This window comes from Schistocerca gregaria, chromosome 5, assembly GCF_023897955.1.
Source record: "Schistocerca gregaria isolate iqSchGreg1 chromosome 5, iqSchGreg1.2, whole genome shotgun sequence".
In the NCBI taxonomy this organism is placed as follows: domain Eukaryota; kingdom Metazoa; phylum Arthropoda; class Insecta; order Orthoptera; family Acrididae; genus Schistocerca; species Schistocerca gregaria.
In genome coordinates, this window is record NC_064924.1 from 462,807,101 (window position 1) to 462,827,857 (window position 20,757).

At 39.7% G+C, this 20,757-nt stretch overlaps 1 protein-coding gene across 8 annotated transcripts in view; it reads right to left on the bottom strand.

Annotated features, from left to right (window-relative positions):
* LOC126272060 (transmembrane protein 268) overlaps positions 1 to 14,197 on the bottom strand; it is a 99,965-nt gene extending 85,768 nt beyond the window's left edge. For 5 of the 8 annotated variants that reach the window (XR_007549167.1, XM_049974587.1, XM_049974588.1 and 2 more), the window contains exon 1: positions 13,315 to 14,148. Coding sequence is in view for 6 of the 8 variants with exons in the window: in XM_049974587.1 (XP_049830544.1) it covers positions 13,315 to 13,846 (532 nt within the window). In the remaining 2 variants the exon portion in view is untranslated. Of the gene's footprint in view, positions 1 to 13,314 lie in introns of all 8 variants that reach the window. The other 3 variants (XR_007549166.1, XM_049974585.1, XM_049974590.1) reach the window with 2 other exon arrangements.
* Between the last annotated feature and the right edge of the window lie 6,560 nt (positions 14,198 to 20,757).

Consider the following 20,757-nt stretch of genomic DNA (forward strand, 5'->3'; position numbering starts at 1 on the left):
ACGTCCTCTATTATTTGCTCGAAGTATTCCAGTCTCCGTCTTCCTCTACAGTTTTTGACCTCTACAGTTACCCTCTAGTACAATGGAAGTCATTCCCTGATGTCTTAGCGGTGTCCTATCATCCTGTCCCTTACTGTTTTCCACATATTCCTTTCCTCTCCAATTCTGTGCAGAACCTCCTCATTCCTTACCTTATCAGTCTACCTAATTTTCACCATTCATCTGCAGCACCACATCTCAAATGGTTCAGTTCTCTTCTGTTCTGGTTTCCCCACAATACATGTTTCACTGCCATACAATGCTGTGCTCCAAATCCACATTCTCAGAAACATCTTCCTCAAATTAAGGTCTATGTTTGATAGTAGTAGACTTCTCTTAGCCAGGAATGCCCTTTTTACCAGTGCTAGTTTGCTTTTAATGTCCTGCTCACTCCGGCCCTCATTGGCTATTTTGTTGCTTAGGTAGTAGAAATTCCTTAACTCCATCTACTTTGTGATCATAAATACTTGCTCACTGTTCTCATTTACACTACTCTTCATTACTTTTGTCTTTCTTCAATTTACTCTCAATCCATACTCTGTACTCATTAGACTGTTCATTCCATTCAGGAAATCCTGTAATTCCTCTTCACTTCCACTCAGGATAGCAAAGTCATCAGCAAATCATATTGATATCTTTTCATCATGAATTCAATTCCACTCCTGAACCTTTTTTTTCCCCCCAACATCATTGCTTTTTCGATGAACATATCGAAAAGTAGGGGCAAAAGACTACATTCCTGTCTTACACCTTTTTTAATCCAGCACTTTGTTCTTGGTTGTCTACTCTTATTATTCCTTCTTCACTCTTGTACATATTGTATATTACCCGTCTCTCCCTATAGCTTACCCCTATTTTTCTCAGAATTTTTAACACATTGCACCATTTTACATTGTCAAAAGCTTTTTCCAGGTTGACAAATCTTATGAACATGCCTTTATTCTCTTTTAGTCTTATCAATCACAACATCAGAATTGGCTCTATGGTGTCTTTACCTATCCTAAAACCAAATTGGTCATCATCTAACACATCCTTGATTTTCTTTTCCAATCTTCTGTATATTATTCTTGTAAGTAACTTTGAAGCACAAGCTGTTAAGCTGATTATCGATAATTCTCGCACTTGTCAGCTCTTGCAGTCTTTGGAATTATGTGCATGATATTTTCCGAAAGTCAGATGGTGTGTTGCCAGACACATACATTTCTACACACCAATGAGAACAGTCATTTTTTGATACCTCAACTAATGATTTTAGAAATTCTGATGGAATGTTATCTACCCCTTCTGCTGACAACTTACATACTTTAACAGAGTTTTTCATGAACCCTTCCAAAAATATGAATTGTTAAGAATATTGTTTGAAACAGCCAAGGTGATTCCTGTAAAGTACAGCAAAACATCTGACCTGAAGTTAATGGAGACTTTCTTCTTAAATAACTGGCAACATATTTGCTTTAAGGCAATAGTGTCATTGAAACAAAAAACTTGCAGATCCCTTTCTTATTCTGATAATGCTGAGAAAGACATAAAGACATTCTTGTCATTATAAAAATTAAGGTCTTATTCCTCACTCTAGACAACTCTATGCACACTGCAGTGGTACATACAGACTTTTATGATTTTTTTGTTCTCTAGTACATGTAAGTCAGTAAATGGTAAAACTCTGTAGCTTAGGGTATAATACGGAAAATTACAAAATGTCAACTGATGCAGGAAAAAATGGAAGCAGGGTGGGGCATTAGAGGTAGGTATGTAGTGATATATGGGTGAACACAATCATCCATCATTATACAGAGACTATTCCCTTATCAGTTATAATCACAAGTCAGCAGGACCTACATCCCTCTGTTGGGCAACACCCACTAATAACAATGGTGCTACTTTAAGCCTTGTGGAATATGAGCTCCACTTGACTGCTGTCAAAATCTCTGGGGTAGGCTAAATTGATGGATACACTTAGGACATAATCAGCAAAAGCTTTCCCTATCATACATTATCAGAACATGGGACCATATCTTCTCAATGAGACACAGAAGAATATTTTTGGATATCTTGTGGTGGCTTTTGAATGAACTTGAAGAATGAGAGGTATTTAGCAAGGTTTTTTTACCTGTGATGAGACATGGTTCCATTACTATGCACGGGAAAATAGGATGTAGATAAAGACAGGAGGACCCAGCCATGTTCAGAACTGAACTAACCAGTGATGTTCAGATCTCAACTACCAGCAGCGGGTGGGATTCGAAAGGCACATTCTTCATTGACGGGCATCTAAATAGAGCAGTGAATGCAATATCGTACTACTGCAAGCTGCAGCTCAATGTAGACTTTCTGCTACTGCATAACAAAATTTAGAAGCATACAGCAGTTTTAATCAGTCATAACCGTCATGAAATTCATTCATCTCTTTAACACCATCCTTACATTTGATTTATTACCAACCAACTTCCAAATGTTTGGTCAACTGTAGGAGGAATTAGGACATTAAAAGTACAGCAACAATGCAGTGTTTGAGCAGTACATGCACAGTTATCAGTAGAAACATCATCTACTACTTTTCACTAAAGAGATCAAGACGAAGCCTACACAGAGCACAAAAATTAATTTCTGTTTAAGTAAACTGTAGAAAAATAATACACCTTTTTTTTTATAAATTGATGCCACATTCAAAAAACTTGTAAATAAATCCAGTTTATGCTTGAAAAACCTTAGTACAATAAGTCAGAAGCACACAGATGACTAGCCACACGATTACAACAATATTCTGAAAAGGGAAGTTGCTAATCGCCAAATAGTGGAGATGCCAAGTTGCAGATAGGCACAACACAGATAGTGCCACAAATAAAGTCAGGTTATAGTTGCCCGAGACTGCGCGCGGGCGAGTGTGTGTGTTTGTGTGTTTGGGGGGGGGGGGGGGGGGGGGGGTATTTTCAAATAACCAAGGCCTTACTGGCCGAAAGGTTTATTTGTGACAGTCTTTCTTGTTACGCCTACGTGCAACTCAGCACCTCTGCTGTATGGTGGGTAGCAATTTACATTCCATCCTGGATTTTGCATTGTTTGGCAACTTGATTACCAAGAGAAAAGAGGAGGGGGTGAGGGGGGTGGGTCTGAAGGAGGAAGAGTGCCTGCAATGCAGGATGGCAGACCAACACATTGATATACACTGACTGGCAAAACTTAATGGCAAGTTAGCTGAAGTAACATACTTATTAACTACTAAGTGGAAATGAATGAATGAATGTGGAAGCATGTTGTCAGAAGTTGGACATCACACAGTGTGAGATCAGCCTGACTATACCACAAATGGGGCTGGTCCTGCAGCACAAAATAGCCAAAGGAATGGCAAAAAGACAATGTTTGTTAATCAGCAAGCAGTTACGCTACACTGTGATGGTGTTCTTCATTACAACATGTCATGGAAACAACATTTGGATGAATTCACATAAGTGAAGGCTCAATGGTAAACTGGAAGAACAAAGTATGGGTGAGTGTAACTCAGGAGTTTGGTATTTCTCACAGCACTGTTTTGCGTGCAGAATTCAAGACCGCAGGCACCGCTGTCCAGAGGAGAAGAGAGACCACAGTCAACAACTGCAGCAGATGACTGCTACATTACGCAACAGGTAAGAAGGGGCCAGCGTTAAACCGCATGTGCAACTGCCACCTCATTCAACAGGACTTTTATGCTCCACTGTGGAAAGAAACTACATGAGGGTGGTCACTCTACCTGATGACCAGTATGTCATGCACCATTGACACTTGCAGACTGGCAGCACCATTTGCATAGGGACTGGACCAATGAGGAGGGGTTCACATGTTGTTCTCAGATGAGAGCAGATTCAATTTGATTTGATTTTACTAGTGATACTGGACATACCATTATATGGCAAGAGGAAGGAGCATGTAATGGATCCAGGAACACTGATGACCAGGATCATTTGGTGGATCAGGTGTTTTGGAGTTAAGGCTGTTTCTGCCATTCACACGATTAGACAGCTGCCTAGGGCGGAGGAAGGGAGCGGGGGAAATTGGGGAGGTCAATAGTAGTAAAAATGAAGTGTCATTTTTCAATTCTCACCTAGGGCACCAAAAAACCTAGCAACAGCCCTGTATAGAGTGGGGAGGTGTAACGTCACATGGACATACTAAGCCCCAAATCTCTAAACATGGTACACTCACCAGTCAATGTTACTATGACACTGTACTCCTTCATCAAGTGTATCCTTTCTGGGGAAGCATTTCGCCCTGACTTCACTTTTATGGAAGGCTACAAGCGACTGCCTAGAACGGCACAAATGGAGGAGCTCTTGAAATGGGAGGACTTGCATATGAACTGGCCTATGTGTTCACCCCACTTAAAATGCATCAAGCATGTGTAGGGCCGTGGGGGAGGTGTATTGCAGCATGTTAATAGGCACAAACGAGCATCTGGCAGTTGACCGCACTGGTGGAGGAATGGGACAGGAATTCAGGACTAGGAAAACAGAGAAAAAGAACAAGGAATGAAATGGGAAGCTGTCTCATAGACTTTTGAACAGAGCACAATTGTCTCATCACTAACATTTGTTTAAGAATTATGAAAGGTTGTATACATAGAAGATATCTGAGGACACTGGAAGGTTTCAGGTGGATTATGTAATGGTAAGAAAGATTTTGAAATCAAATTTTAATGGGAAAAAATGTTTCATAGGAAGTTGTGAATTGTGATCACAATTTATTGGTCATGAACAGCAGAATAAAACTGGAGAAACAACAGAAAAACAAGATTTTTTAAATGAGGTCATGCTAAAAGGCTGAACTGTAGCATAGCCCAAAGCCTGGGTAAGGCTGGAAGGTGACAATATAGTTGTGACTTGGTAAAACCAATAAATGTGTCATGAATTATTTTTCTTTCCTTTTACATATTCTGTTGTTACAGTTATGTATCTTATAAGAATCATTATTATTCCAACATAGTCTGATAATTTCATGTTTATAATATGTATGAAGGAGGACCCCTATTCCCATGGAGTCCCATTAGTGTTTTGGATTCCATTTTACTAATTTTTTCGCATTGTTAATGACTGCAGTCATAGGTCATTTCTTAAAGTTTGTATTTCTCTGATTTTTATGACAATGATGGTCTATCAGTATGTTACTGTGTTACTCAATAATCCCAAAATGAATTTAAGGAGTCTTTCATCTTACACATATCATAATAAACAGTATCCACAATGGCAATAACTTTGCAACTAAGTATGCTGGTGTAATGTTGATTATGCTGCAAATTACATAAACATTGAGAAGAGAGGAAGTAACCCCACTGAAGAACCCATCTTGTCAGGTTATAAACTACAAACTGAAAGCACGTACATACTCAGTCTCACATGTTATAGGCATATTGTTTTACTCAGTAAAGAAAAATGTGGTTGTGAAAACACCACTGATATATTATATAAAAACTGACAATTGTCAGTATACTGATCAAGGTGAGCAGTATCATAATTTAGAAATGGTACAGTTCACTTATCATTACGAGTACTCGGGACAGCAAACCACATGGAATTCTTTTGAACTACCTATGGAAACAATGCTGTGGATGTGATGTGATCAACAGTTGTTAGGCTGACCATTTTACAAGAAAATGTTACAGAATAACTACACATGCAGCAGTTCCTCCTAGAGATATAATTTAAACTATAATAGAAGAAGACAAAATGGGACGTATGATGTTCTAAGAAGAATTTGACACAGCACTGGATGACCTATGCTGAAACCTGGAACATGTAGTAGATGACATCCCTACAGATTACGATCCTTGGCAGAACAAGCCACATAGAAATTGTGATTCTTGAACTTAATCTGGCGCAATTCATAACAAAATACTTCACTGGTGAACAGCCAGATATGAGTATCCAACAGGCACTAAATTTCAGCAAGTGACTATGTTGCCATCATCAAGTTCACTGACAAATTACTTGTCTAGTAACTGGAGCAGGGCTTATATCATCTCCCCTCCCCCCCCCCCCCCCTCCCTCTGACCTTGTGTACTGTACGCCAACCGTGCTCAGGCAAGGGTGTGTGCCCAACGTGTCGTCCCCTTTCTCTTGCCACAAATTTGTTCCGTCGGACCTGGTGGCATGTCCCCAGTTGCTCTACCTGTCGCTCTTCTTAACCAGACTCAGTGCGGGTTCCCAGGCCTTACTAAGGCTGTATCAACTACTATGATTCATTGGGGGGTTCTCTTACTTGAATCTCAATAAATTTTTTAATGACAATGTCCCTGAAGAGGGACGTCTGCATCAGAAGATTAGTATGGCCATAATACATTCCACGTAATTCCGATAGGAAATGTTCAGTGACTGTCAACTTGTTAGTTCCACAATGAACTGACTTCAGGGACAGGCACAGCGACAACAGAGACAATGCCAGCATGTGTCCCTGGATGTGAACCTTACAAGGGGAGGCTGCCAATTGTGAAATTCAGATTCGATTCATACTGCGCATAATAAAAGCTCATGGCCAGAGGGGTAATGTGGCAAAGCGCCAAGATGCACTTCTCAGCCGTTGTCGAGAAAATCTACAGTTAAAAGAAACCATTGAGGTGAAATACTCTCTATGATTAAAAAATTTCTACAGCGTCATGGCGCAGCGGTAAGCACTTGGGTTCGTAATCCGAAGGTCGCCGGATCGAATCTCGCGCCATGCAACCTTTTTTTTGCAATTCAAATGTACACACACACACACACACACACACACACACACACACACACACACACACACAGATTATATATCAGCTGCAACAATTATGCTTATACTAAGTTGTTGAAAGTCGTTTGTCATGGAAAAACTGGAGACTTCGAACATCATTATGTTTTCCACAAACGAAGTTGTATTTCACAAATGTTATTAATTGTCTTCATAATGTTAACCACGTATAGTTAAAGGAAAATGTAGAAACGATATTCCGAAACAAATACATATAGCGTAAGTCAAAAGTTCGAATTAGAATGGAAACCCCACGAACACAAATTTGCTGTGGCAGGTATGAAATATGAAGACCGTTACTCGCTCGTTACACTTGAAGGACAGATGTTGAATGGGCCGAAACGAGCCGTCGCATAACAGCGTAGTTGCCTGCTAACTTCGAAAGAAGGCAGATGCAGTCCCTAGTGCAACTTATAACATTGTCGAAAATCAGTGTGGACGTGAGAGCTCTGGTACACCCTGTGAAACAAACGAAAAAATGGAGGCGGTACAATTGGAGAGCGATCCACCTTCACCAACATGCATAAGAAATTCATCAATAGTTTATATATATATTTGAATTACAAAAAACTAATAATAAAAAAAAAATGTTGCATGGTGCGAGATTCGATCCGGCGACCTTCGGATTACAAACCCGAGCACTTACTACTACGCCATGACGCTGTAGAAAATTATTAATCGTAGAGAGTATTTCACCACAACGGTTTCTTTTAACTGTCGATTTTGTCGACAACGGCTGAGAAGCGCATCTTGGTGCTTTGCCACACTACACCTTTGGCCATGACCTTTTATTATGCACAGTAGGAATCGAATCTGAATTTCACAATTGGCGGCCTCCCCTTGTTAGATGCAGAGACTTGGCAGCAAGAAAAGGGGAGAAGAGGAGATGCCAGATGCACACCTGCATGCAGACAGCATACAGAATGCCAGGTTGGAGGGAGGCATGATAAACCCTGCTCCATCTGCTAGACAATCAGTTCATCTTACACCTGACGATGGCAAGGTGTTCAACTGCTGAAATACTGTGTCTATTCGACACTGATGTGTGAGCACCCCACCCCTCCCCCAACCATTTCATCAAAAATTACATTGGGAGTAGTTGAAGAATTACCTAGCACACAACTACCAGGAGGAGATATTTGCAACATGAAAAGATTTGACAAGGTATGCCACCAGAGGAGCCGTTAGCCGAGAGCCTTTGTTTTCCTTGTGATATGCCGTGAAGAATGTGTGGCAATGAAATTTGCCAAGGTAACAGATGACACTGGCTTGGCAGCAGCCAGGAGAATGAAGAAGGGTGCCAGCCTAATCATGTCATTAGAGATTATAAGCTTTACTTGAGGAATTATGAAAAAAATCCAGATATTGTGGCCTTATCAGCTGACAGAGGCAATGTAACTGTGACCCTACCTCACCGGCATTGCACCGAGAAGATGGAAGCATGCTAGGAAACAGTGCATATTGGAAGACCAACACTGATCCTACCATGAGCATGGAGAGGAAGACCATGACATTTCTCAAATATTCCAGCTTGCCAAGGAAAGTTATTATGAAGTTAAGACAGAGCACCTGCCCCACAGTGATTTTATAGACTTCCAAAGATTCACAAAGATGGAGCACCTTTACGCCTGATTGTTAGCAACATTGGGCACCAATGTACCAACTAAATATCTAAAGGCTATGCTAAGGCCTTACGTAGGAAATTCTCCACACCATATTCGCAATTCCATTGGTTTCGTTGGGTGCCTTAAGAATTCTACATTTAGTGACTCTCACATCCTTGTGAGCTTAAATGTTGTCTCTCTCTTCACCACAGTACCTTTAAAAGAATTTCTGGGACTATTTTGTCAGAAATTGGACAGAAATGACCAGTCCTTTTAAGCAGATCTTGAAGTCAATATACTTTCTTTTCCACAGTGGTTACTACAAGCAGATGGAACAAGCAAAAAAGCGGGTTCACTTTCACCAGTTGTCGACAGCATGTATACAGAACATTTTCAGGAGGAACCCCGGAATCAGTCCAGTGGAAATCTACCTCCCCCCCCCCCTTTCTTCAGTATGTGGTTACATGAAAAAGACAAGCTGAATGGTTTTCTCATAGATCTCAGCCCCATACATAAGACCAACAATGTTACCATTGAAGTCTAAGTGGATGGAGTGCTCCCCTTGTTTTGGATGTCCTGGTAGAAAGAACAGCAGATGACATGTTGGGCCACAGCATATTCTGAAAAAGATGAACACCAATCTATACTTACATGTGGATGTGGACAGCTGCCACCATCTGGTGCAGAGGAATGACACGCTCACAACATTGGTACATAGGGCTCGCACCCTCTCCAACAAGAGTGTGACTGAAGAACCTGAACCTCTGAAGATGGTTTTCCAGAAAAACAGCTACACAAAGTGACAAATTCAGAGAGCTCTATCCCCTACACCAAGTGTAGAACCAGCAGAAACATAAGAGGAACCTCAGATTGTTGTGGGCATTGGGTTCATTTACTTTTGTGGTGCATTATCCAGAAAGATAGTTCTAATTCTTTGGAAACAGCTAAGTGAATAGTGTCTTCCGCCAATGAGCTAAAACACCTGCACTACTTTGTAGTGCCAGAGATGACCTCGCATTACAGAAATCCTGGGTCTATAACATTCCCTACCAATTTGGCATGATTTGCATAGGTTGAACAGTGTGCAATGGCAGAGACTGTTGCCCAGAACACAAATGGCACACCAGACTGCAGGACCCTAACAAGTCAGCAGTCATGCAACATTGCGCAATGGAATTACACGGAATGTATTATGGCCATACTAAGGTTCTGACACAGCGTCTAACATCTGGGGCTGTATCATTAAAGAATGTATTGAGATTCGAATAATGGAAACGCTGATCAATCATGATAATAGCAACATCCTTATTAAGGCCTGGGATATTGCACTGAGTCTGATAAAGAAGAGGAAGGAGATGATGTTGTTGTTGTTGCTGTTGTTGTTATTGTTGTTGTCGTCGTCGTCTTCAGTCCTGAGACTGGTTTGATGCAGCTCTCCATGCTACTCTATCCTGTGCAAGCTTCTTCATATCCCAGTACCTACTGCAACCTACATCCTTCTGAATCTGCTCAGTGTACTCATCTCTTGGTCTCCCTCTACGAGTTTTACCCTCCACGCTGCCCTCCAATACTAAATTTGTGATCCCTTGATGCCTCAGAACATGTCCTACCAACCAATCCCTTCTTTTAGTCAATTTGTGCCACAAACTCCTCTTTTCCCCAATTTTATTTAGTACCTCCTCATTAGTTACCCATCTAATCTTCAGCATTCTTCTGTAGCTCCGATTCTCTTCTTGTCTAAACTATTTATTGTCCATGTTTCACCTCCATACGTGGCTACACTCCATACAAATACTTTCAGAAAAAACTTCCTGATACTTAAATCTATACCTCATATTAAATTTCTCCTCTTCAGAAATGCTTTCCTTACTAGAGCCAGGCTACACTTTATATACTCTGTACTTTGAGCATTAGTTATTTTGCTCTCCAAATAGCAAAACTCCTTTACTACTTTAAGAGTCTCATTTCCTAATCTAATTCCCTCCACATCACCTGAAGGAGATATTAAACAACAAACTGACTTCAGAGGCAGGAAGAGCAAACAGAGGTGTGCCATCAGTTCATGGGAGTGAACCTCTGACAGAGCAATTTGGTGATGGGAGGAAGAGATGCTGAAAGTATGCCACCTGAGCCTGGGCACAGACCACATACATAATGCCAAGGCCTCTGGTTCTGAGAGGAGGGGGAGCAAATAAGCTCTGTTTTTGTTCCTTGCCAATTAGCTCATCAGTGTATGCAATTATGGCAATGTGGGCATTTGCCGAAATATTGTGCCCTTTGGGCACTGACATCTAGTAGGCTAATTCAACTGTGAATTTTTTCACCATGAAAAAATTGTTCCATGTAAAGTCGAAATATCTCCAGACTTCAAGAAGATGTAGCAATCCAAATGCCACAAATGGCTCACAGAATATCAGTTTGGGTCCTAGAGGAACTTAGGAACATGAAATACAATACTGACCCAATGAGTTATCTTAGAAGACAGGCTGAAGAAAGGGAAAACTGCAGTTATAAGGCAGGTTGATTTAGATAAAGCTTTTGTAAATACTTCAAGACATTCTTAGCAGTTCTCGAAGTAGCTGAGAAAAATTACAGGGAGTGAAAGTTTACTTATTATGACACGTACAGAAATCAGACAGAAGGAGAGCTTGAGCATCAAAGGAAGCAGTGGCGGAGAATGGAGTGAGACAGGGCTGTAGTCTCTCCCTGAAGTCATTCAGTCTGTACACCAAGCATTCAGTAAAGAGAATAAACAAAAAAGTAGGAACGAGGATTAAAGCACGGGGAAAAGAAATAAAAACTTATGAGGTTTGCAAAAAGTTGTAATTCATGGGCAACTATGACTTCATGACTTTGACAAGCAGCTGAAAGGAACAAACAGCATCTTATAAAAAAAATATATAAAATTTTAGCCATTATACAGCTTCGAAGTCAAATTTAATCAGGCAATGCTGAGGAGTCTTAGATAAGGAAACAGCACTGCTATTCAGGTAGCAAAATAGTGGATCATTGATCAAGTAAAACGGACACAAAATGGAGACTGGCATTGACAAGAGAAGTATCTCTATGAAAGAGAATTTTTTAAACATTTAATATCAATTTAAATGTTGGGGAGGTCTCTCCTGGAGGTATGGAACATGAAACGTGGACGATGAACAGTCGAGACATGGAAAAACAAGTGTCATTGGAAACATCTGATTCCACCCATCTGCTTTGACCCATGATGTAATGGTGGTAGTGTTTATGACACGACTGTGGCATGGCGGTTTTGAATTTGTATATGACTGTAGATCTTCTGTTGTATTTGATTGTACTCTCCAGTGGTGGTTGTTTATGTGTCGAGTTTCATGTGTGGTACTTGTCTCATTTGAGTCTTTGCTACTACTGTGGTAACACACGTTAGTTTGAGTCTCAGTATTCAGTGCTGTAACATGGGTTTGGAAGTGTTTGCTTTGTTTTCAGTGCATTGTGTGTTTTTTTATGTGTGTGTGGTGTTTTTGCTAGATCTGCTTAGTTTGGTGGTTTTTTTTTGTTTTTGTAGAGGCTTTTATTGGTAAGTAATTTTTGTTTTGATTTCATTTGATAGCAATTGTGATGTTTCATGTGTTTTACATTTCTGGTATTTCATTTGTGTTTAAATTGATATAGGTTTCTGAGTAGTTGGTGTTTTGGTTTCGGCTGGGTTTTGTGAGTTATGTAGGTATGTGAAGTCTGTAGCCTCCCCCCCCCCCCCCCTCAAGTGGGTGTTGAGAGCTCTGTGTGGGCTATATAGGTCAAGGGAAATGTCCGATTCCACTTTTTGGAGCTGCAATTATTTTTTAACATGGGCTTCCTACTAGTTTGCAGCTGTAACGTCATAAGTTGAGATTAACATTTGTTTTGAGATGGTGCAATGTTTTGTATTGTTATATATTTAGATTGTTCTAAGCCCCCTTTGTCTCATGCTTACCTCATTAGTTTCATTTTAGTGCTAGATTGAGTGTTCTTGTGTCTGTTTAGTTTTGTTTGTGCTTATTGGCATGTGTATGTAGTGACGACATTGGTCTCATTTTGTATATGCTGGTCATAGGTGTTTCCGCCATACTGATGACATCATGGGTCAATGCGGATGGGATGGAATCTGTCACTTCCCTAATGCCAAAACAGAAGTGATTATAATGTGTTACTAGAGAACACCATTAAAGATTATGTGGGTAGATCGAACCACTATCAAGGAGGTACTAAACCAAACTGAGAAAAACAGAAATTTGTGGCACTAATTTAGTAAAATAAGGGGTCAGCTGATAGGACACATATTTCAGTATCAAGCCATCATCAATTTGCAGCAAACAGAAGTGGAAAGGGGGGAAATGAAGGCTTGAAAACTGCAAGCAAGTTCACATGGATGTAGTAGTTATGCATATGACGATGAAATCAAAACAGCGTAACACAATCACCTAGTTTCCAGAATCACCTAGTTTGTATACAAACAACATGTACTACCATTTGCTTGTAACTATGAAAGCAAGTTCCATAACAAGAAAAAATACATACAACTGAGCAGAAAAGTATGAAATTACTGTATCATTACTATTTAAAATATTAAGTAGCAGAAGAAATTGAAAATACTTTCTTTTATAGTCTCCTCCAAATTCAGTCAAGATAACTGGGAGAGGTTGGAGGAAGTGGGGGTTACAAGTGATATTTAAAACATGTGTACCTTAGAGTATCAGCTTCAACAATGTTTTTGGATTCTACTTACATAGGGAGTTATTGTGTCTAAAACATTCAGCGCAAGTATGTATTTGCACATGAGGAGAATGCTATAACTTCGTCAACTGTCACTAACCCAGTATGCGGTAACCACAAAAGTTTGTTTGCAACAAGACTTCTATTATCAGAAACTAAGTTACTTAACTCAATGTAAGCATAACAAACTCACCAAATCCTTGTCTAATAATTGCACTATTGATCGACGGTCCTCTGTTACTAGCTGCATGAGTGCCATTACTGACATCCCTCAGGTCTACTGTACGAAGTGTCACTTCTGTACTGTTCGCTTTCGTCGGTGGCACACTGCTCCTTTTATCAGATTCTTCTGCTGTAGCTCGACTGTATGATGTTTTATCTATGTTGAGGTGGACAGATTCAGAGCCCATAACTGTACCGCTATATTCCGATGCCTCGCTCGGCGAAGGTTTTATAACTTTTCTTTTTGGTGGTTCTGGAAGTTTTTCCGGCGAAACGGATCTACTCAAGCTTCGGTCGAGATTCACATGCACTGTTTCTGGATTGATAATAGCGCCATGGTACTCGTCGTCTGCGTCTTCATTGGTGACGGGTAAAGGTAATTTTGGGGCCACTTTGCTCATTTCTTTGTCCATTTTTTCTTGTTCTTCCTCTTCGAACGACACCCATTTTTTGGCATTTCCCTCGGAAACCTTAGGGAATTGTGAGGCGTCATCTGTACTCATTCTCAACTCTTCGGCATCTGACAGGTTGACGAAATTAGCACACAGCGCTAACACTATTTCTTTGGGGACTACTGAAAAATTATGTACGCGGCTTCTTTTACTGACAAAGAACGCTCACAAAGTTCCATCACATACTAGTAACTGACTCTGTTGTCAAATTTCCACTTTTAACACCACTCCCACACACTACATACAAGTAGCGCATACGACTACGCCAAAGATTTCCTCAACAATCTACAGGTACGAACCAAAGATCCTATTACTCCGAATCGTAAATACCATAGTCTAACATAACAGTCGCGACACTCACTCCTGTAAAAGTTGTTAACGTTTGAAGGATGGAGCGACACTAGCGCTCCAAGCGGAGAGTAAGGTGAACGTCAGAAGTGTCATAAGCACAATGTTTGCTTTGCACCCATTTCCTACGTAATTTACGAAATATTTGACTTATTTTCTTGCCGCTAGGGGTTTATATAGTATCAGAAGGCAAATATGTTTCTAAGAAGGATTCTAAAATAAGCGCAAGTATGGACTAAAACCATAAATCGAGAGGCAAGCTACAACACATTCGTGAAGAAACACTTGTGACGTTGGATAGAATTGAAACTTACCACGTTGATATCAAACGAATATAAACATACGGATTCACACGTAAGAAGCATAGACATGTACCTCTACAAGAAAAAACGATCGACAGCTCATTTACCGTTCTGTTGGCCTACTGTGTTTGTCATTGTCGCCTGTTGCCACAGTAGACCTTCAGCTTTATACTATACTAAGTGGAACAAGCAACTACCAAATCATGGGTGAAATATGTTGAAACATTATAATGAGCTGATTACATTACATTTCACGCAAAACCAAATATTTGAATAACTTTCAAACACTGTCAGTCAACAAGGTGCTAACAAAGTAATGTCATCACACGAAGGAAGCAAGAAAAATTAAGTGACTAACAACAGAAGTGAATGAAATACATACCAAACATTACGCTTTTGTAATGCACGAATAACTGTACTTAATCTAATCACTTCATCGTCAAAGAAGGTCTGTGTTGATGATTCACACATATCTGGCACTGATACATGGAGAGTTGGACTGGCTGCTTCTGTGTCATAGGACTGTTTTAAAGCTTTAGCTGGATTGTCGAATCTTCGTGGGAGTTTCCTCTTCATCGTCAGTTGAGGTGTCTTATTTGGAATGTACTGTCAAAAGGAAGTTCATTTGCCCTACATGTTTAAATATGTTTAACGCTTCTTAATTGACAATAGTTCTTAAATAAACTAAGTTTAGTGTGTGTTTATTGTTAGTCGACTTATAACTCATTGGTTAGTATTGACATCATACTGTCAGTAGTGGGCAGAGCCTCTATTATATATAGTAAGCCGTGCACCGGTTTCTCCAATAGTAGTTCTCCAGCAGAAGGAGGTTCTTACTCATTGGTAATTCATCGTTTTATAGCTGCCTCGTGATGACTGGGTGTTTGTGTCGTCTTCATCATCATCATCAATCATCCCCATTACGGTCGGAGGAAGGCAATGGCAAACCACCTCCACTAGGACCTTGCCTAGTATGGCGGCGCGGGTCTCCCGCGTCGCTCCCCTACGCTCGGTAAACGGAGTATGGGACTCATCATCATCATCATCATCATGGCTATATAACTTGATGTATTTTCTTTAATGTATGTAGCCCTCTAATTAAAGCTTTGTATGCGACTTGTAGGTGTGAAGATGAAACCGGTAACCGTAATAAATAAATTGTGATCAAGATTTTTTTAATAGTAAATATTTGTAACACATTGATCACTGTCACTCCCATAACGTACTCAAAAGCAATTATCCCATGCATGTTCAATATGGTTCATGTTTGTAAAACATGATGGTCAATCTAGTCGAGCGATTTCATTAACCTGAAAGAACTGATTCACAAGATTTGCACGATGGGGGTGCCAATTGTCTTCCATGAAGACGAATGCCTCCCTCATATGCTGTCGATATGGTTACACTATCGGTCGGAGGATGGCATTCGCGTATTTTTCAGCCGTTACAGCGCCTTCCATGACCACCAATGGCATACGTCCGTTCCACATAATACCACCCCATAAACATCAGGGAACCTCCACCTTCCTGCAGTCGTTGGACAGTGTGTCTAAGGTGTTCAGCCTGACCGGGTTGCCTCCAGACACATCTCCGACGATTGTCTGGTTGAAGGCATATGCGACCCTCATTGGTGAAGAGAACGTGATGCCAGTCCTGAGTCGTCCATTTGGCATGTTGTTAGGCCCATCTGTACCACACTGCATGGTGATGTGGTTGCAAAGATGGACCTCGCCATGGATGTTGGGAGTGAAGTTGGGCATCATGCAGCCCATTGCACACAGTTTGAGTCATAACACGATGTACTGTGGCTGCACAAAAAGCCTTATTCAAGAAGGTGGCGTTGCTCTTAGGGTTCGTCCGAGCCATAATCCGTAGGTAGAGGTCATCCACTGCAATAGTAGCCTTTGGTGACCTGAGCGAAACGTGTCATCCACATTTCCTGTCTCTCTGTATCTCCTCCACGTCCAAACAACATCGCTTTGGTTCACTCCAAGACGCCTGGACACTTCCCTTCTTGAGAACTCTTCCTCGCACAAAGTAACAATCCGGACGCGATTGAACCACGGCATTGACCGTCTCAACATGGTTGAACTACAGACAACATGAGCCATATACCTCCTGGAACTGATTGGCTTTTGGGCCTCCTCCGTCTAATAGGTGCTGCTCATGCATGGTTGTTTACATCTTTGAGAAGGTTTAGTGATATCTCTGAATAATCAAAGGGGCTGTGTCTGTGGTACAATATTCACAGTCAACATCTGTCTTCAAGAGTTCAGGGAACCGGGGTAATGCAATTTTTTTTTGACGTGTGTAATATGCTGAGTTACTCAATCTCTATCTCATCGAAAATTTAAACAATTTAGAGTAGGAAAATGTTTAACTTGTTTTTTGCCTTCGGAATATATGTTCTGAAGATTTTGAGTGCAGAAGTAAAATCAGATAGTAAGAAATCTGACAGTGGACTGATGATTCGTTTTTTAAAATCAAAATCAGTATTTCTAACAGATTTTACAAAATATTTACATAATCTGAATTTACGTTTGCAAGGAAAGGAACACATTATTTGTGGTAGGTTTATGGATATTAATGGATTCTGGCGTAAATCTGCGTTATTTAAATTACAACTAAACAAGGAAAATTCGTGTTATTTCCTAAGCTCCTGTGAAGTGAAAAAAGAAACACAAAAGTAAAATTTTCAAGATTGATTTCCATTATTGGTGAAGTATCCAATGAGTTTCCTAGTTGTTTTTTGTTTTATAGAGCAAGGAATCGTTTTGTTTCATAATCTAATGAAAATTGTCTCCTTCAAGAAGTTTGTAGGTTGCAAACTGATACATTAATACTATCCAGAATAGAAACAGACGCTGAAATTTTTGAATTATGCTACTAGACCAGTACAGAAAACTCACAGACTTTGCTCTTAGAACATTTTTTTTTCAAGTCAACATACATTATTCATAGTCCATTTTGTTCAATGAAGTACATTATATCTGCACACCATAAAGGCGTGATGAATGAGCGGTTGCAACACCAACTCGACTTCCCTACAAACAAATTGAAATCGAGTTGCAGAACTTGTCAAGACTAAAAATAAATGTACCCTAAATAATTAAATTAATATCTCATTAATTTAAGTACAAGAGTTTGAGGCAAATTAATAAATAAAGATTAACGAATTAGTTGTGTATAACTTTTTGAGTTTGTATTTAGGAAGTTGGTGTTATAGAGCTTACGATCCACAGCCACTATAGTTGGAGTCACGAACGATGGCGGTCAAGTGTAGGCTTGTTCTGCGTACCTACGTCACATATTCCCTGACAGCCAATGAGCACTTAGTAGATTAGATTCAGTTTTCGTTCTATAGACCCAAAAAATGAGATGATTCTCATGGGTGTGGAACATGTCAAAGAGTAACACATTTAAACATGAAACATTTGAATATGATACTGACTACCCTGATCATTTGTCAGGAGATAGTCAAAAATAAATTAATACAGTGTAGTAAACTGGGTCAGCTAATACTTACAGAATTAACACACTCTCAGAATGAAACACTGTTATCCACTATTAATAAATTTATCATATGCGAAATACCTAATCTTGACTGTTGTGACCAAGTGTTGTCAGAACTGAAATCTAACAGATATTTTTACTTAAGCTGACTTAACAGTCTCTGTTAAAATATTCATCTATGGAGTAGCAGGAGTTGCCTATTAAAGGTCTTTCAGACTCTGTTTAAACCGTGCTTTATCAGAAACCAAGTTTTTAATGGCTGCTGGCAATTTATTAAAAATGTGTGTTCCTGAATATTGGACGCCTTTTTGGACCAAGGTAAGTAATTTTAGGCCTTCATGTAGATTCTTCTTATTCCTAGTATTGATACTGTGTACTGAGCTATTGGTTGGAAATAGAGATGTACTACTTGCAACAAATTTCATTAAGGAATAAATATACTGAGAAGCAGTGGTTAGAATACAAAGACCCTTGAAAAGGTTTCTACAAGATGTTCTTGAATTTACACCACAAATGATTCTTATCACACGCTTTTGCACCCTAAAAACGTTTTCTCAGTTCGATGAGTTGCCCCAGAATATGATCCCATACGACATAATAGAATGAAAGTAAGCAAAGCATTCAAGTTCCTTTATGTTTATATCTCCTACATCTGACATCATGCTCACGGCAAATACAGACTTATTTCGGCAGTTAAGCAATTCTGTGGTATGCCTCCCAAGTGAATTTATTATCGAGTTGTAATGGCAGAAATTTAACACTATCAACCTCTTCGATCTGTATGTCTTCACACGGTATACTCATGCTGGAAAGAAATCTCTTACAGGTTATGAACTACATATAGCGGGTCTTCTCAAAGAATTAGATTTAAACCACTTATTAATATCAGCGAAAATTTGATTAGCAGCCATTTCTAAATCTGAACTTGACTTGCTACTTATTGCAATGTTTGTATCATCTGAAAACAAAACAAACTTAGCATATGGCAATGTAACAGATGAGAGGGCATTAATATACACAAGAAAAAGTAGTGGACCCAAAATGGAACCTTGAGGAACACCACATATAATTAATTCCTAGTCAGATGAAGACTGACTGCTTATTGCACAGGTACTTCGCAACGACACCCTTTATTTTATTCAGATAAGACTCAAACCATTTCATAGCTTTGCTGGTGACACCATAATACTCTAATTTACTTAGGAGAATGCTGTGGTTCACACAGTCAAAGGCTTTTGACAGGTCACAGAATATACCAGTAGCCTGTAATTTATTATCTAACGAATGAAGTACATTCTCACTGTAAGTGTAAATAGCTTTCTCTATGTCAGAACCCTTCAGAAATCCAAACTGTGACTTGGGCAATATATCATTTGCAGTCAGATGCTTAAGGAGACACTCGAACACAACATTTTCAAATATTTTTGAGAAAGCCAGCAAAAGTGAAATTGGTCGATAGTTTGATGGTGTCTCTCTATCCCACTTCTTGTAAAGAGGCTTAACTTCAGCATATTTTAGCCAGTCTGAAAATGTTCTGCTAATAAGTGATTGATTGCACAAATAACTTAAGATAGAACTTAAGTTACATGAGCACTCTCTGATTAACTTTGTTGATATGTTATCATATCCACTGGAATACTTTGATTTTAAGCATTTTATGATGGGTGCTACTTCTTTGTGAGATGTGAGTGTCATTTCCATTTTACTTAAGTTATTTTTAAAGACTAGTCTCAGATACTCCATTGCACTGTTCACCGAACCTGATAACCCCAAGCTGTAATTTAAGAGGTTTGCAACACTAACTGTACTTGTTACCAAAGTTTCATTTATTTTTAGAGCTATCTGTTCCTCTTCCTTTTTGGTCCCACCTGTCTCTTGTCTTCACAATATCCCATACATTTTTATTTTGTTACTGGTGTAATTATCTTTTTCTCATAATACAGCTGCTTCGATTTCTGGATTAATTGCTTCAATATTTTGCAGTATCCCTAGACACCTAATTCGACACAAAACATGTTGGAAGGAAAACTCCTTGGTGGAAAAAGATCGAGCGGCAGCTCCAGAACATCCATGTCAGTTAAGTGTCATCAATGGAATGAACTGCAACAACTACTACCAAAAGGTGCAGATGGCGAGGGACAAAGAAGGATGATCCCATCAAAAAGACGTTTCATTTAATGTCTGATGAGGACGGCCAGAATATTTGTAAATCGTTGCTCAGCCTACACTTTCACCAGATTTAACACCTCTGGACTTTCCCCTGTGGGATAAAATGAAACAAGAACTCTGCAAGGAAACACCGACGACAGCGTAAGACATAACAGGGGCATGTGCTGCGGTAAACAGCAACATTGTCCGTACTGAATCGCTGTGTAGCACGTATCAATGCCCAAGGTCAACAATTTGAGAGCTCGAAACGAAACTCACAATAACAAACACATGAACCATTTCAGAGAGACATTTGGGAGACCTTTTCTGCTGACGGCGGGATAGTGATTTGCGACTCTATTATCTTCTGTGATAAAGTTCCACACATATTACATCACTGAAGTTCCCTTCGAAAGCTTTTGCGAATGCCACGGAAAACAATATATAGGTCCATTAAAAATGTTGGTATCATAATTCATCAGCTTTAAACGGTAAAAATTATTGCCTACGTCAGAAAATTCGCATCGTTTCGGTAATAACTTAGCAAAACCGCATCTCTATATATTCATTCGCAATGTGTAAAGTTTTGGGTGGCTTGTCTCACCTTCAATAGCTGGCTCAAGCAGTAGCTACGTAAGCATTGGTATCATC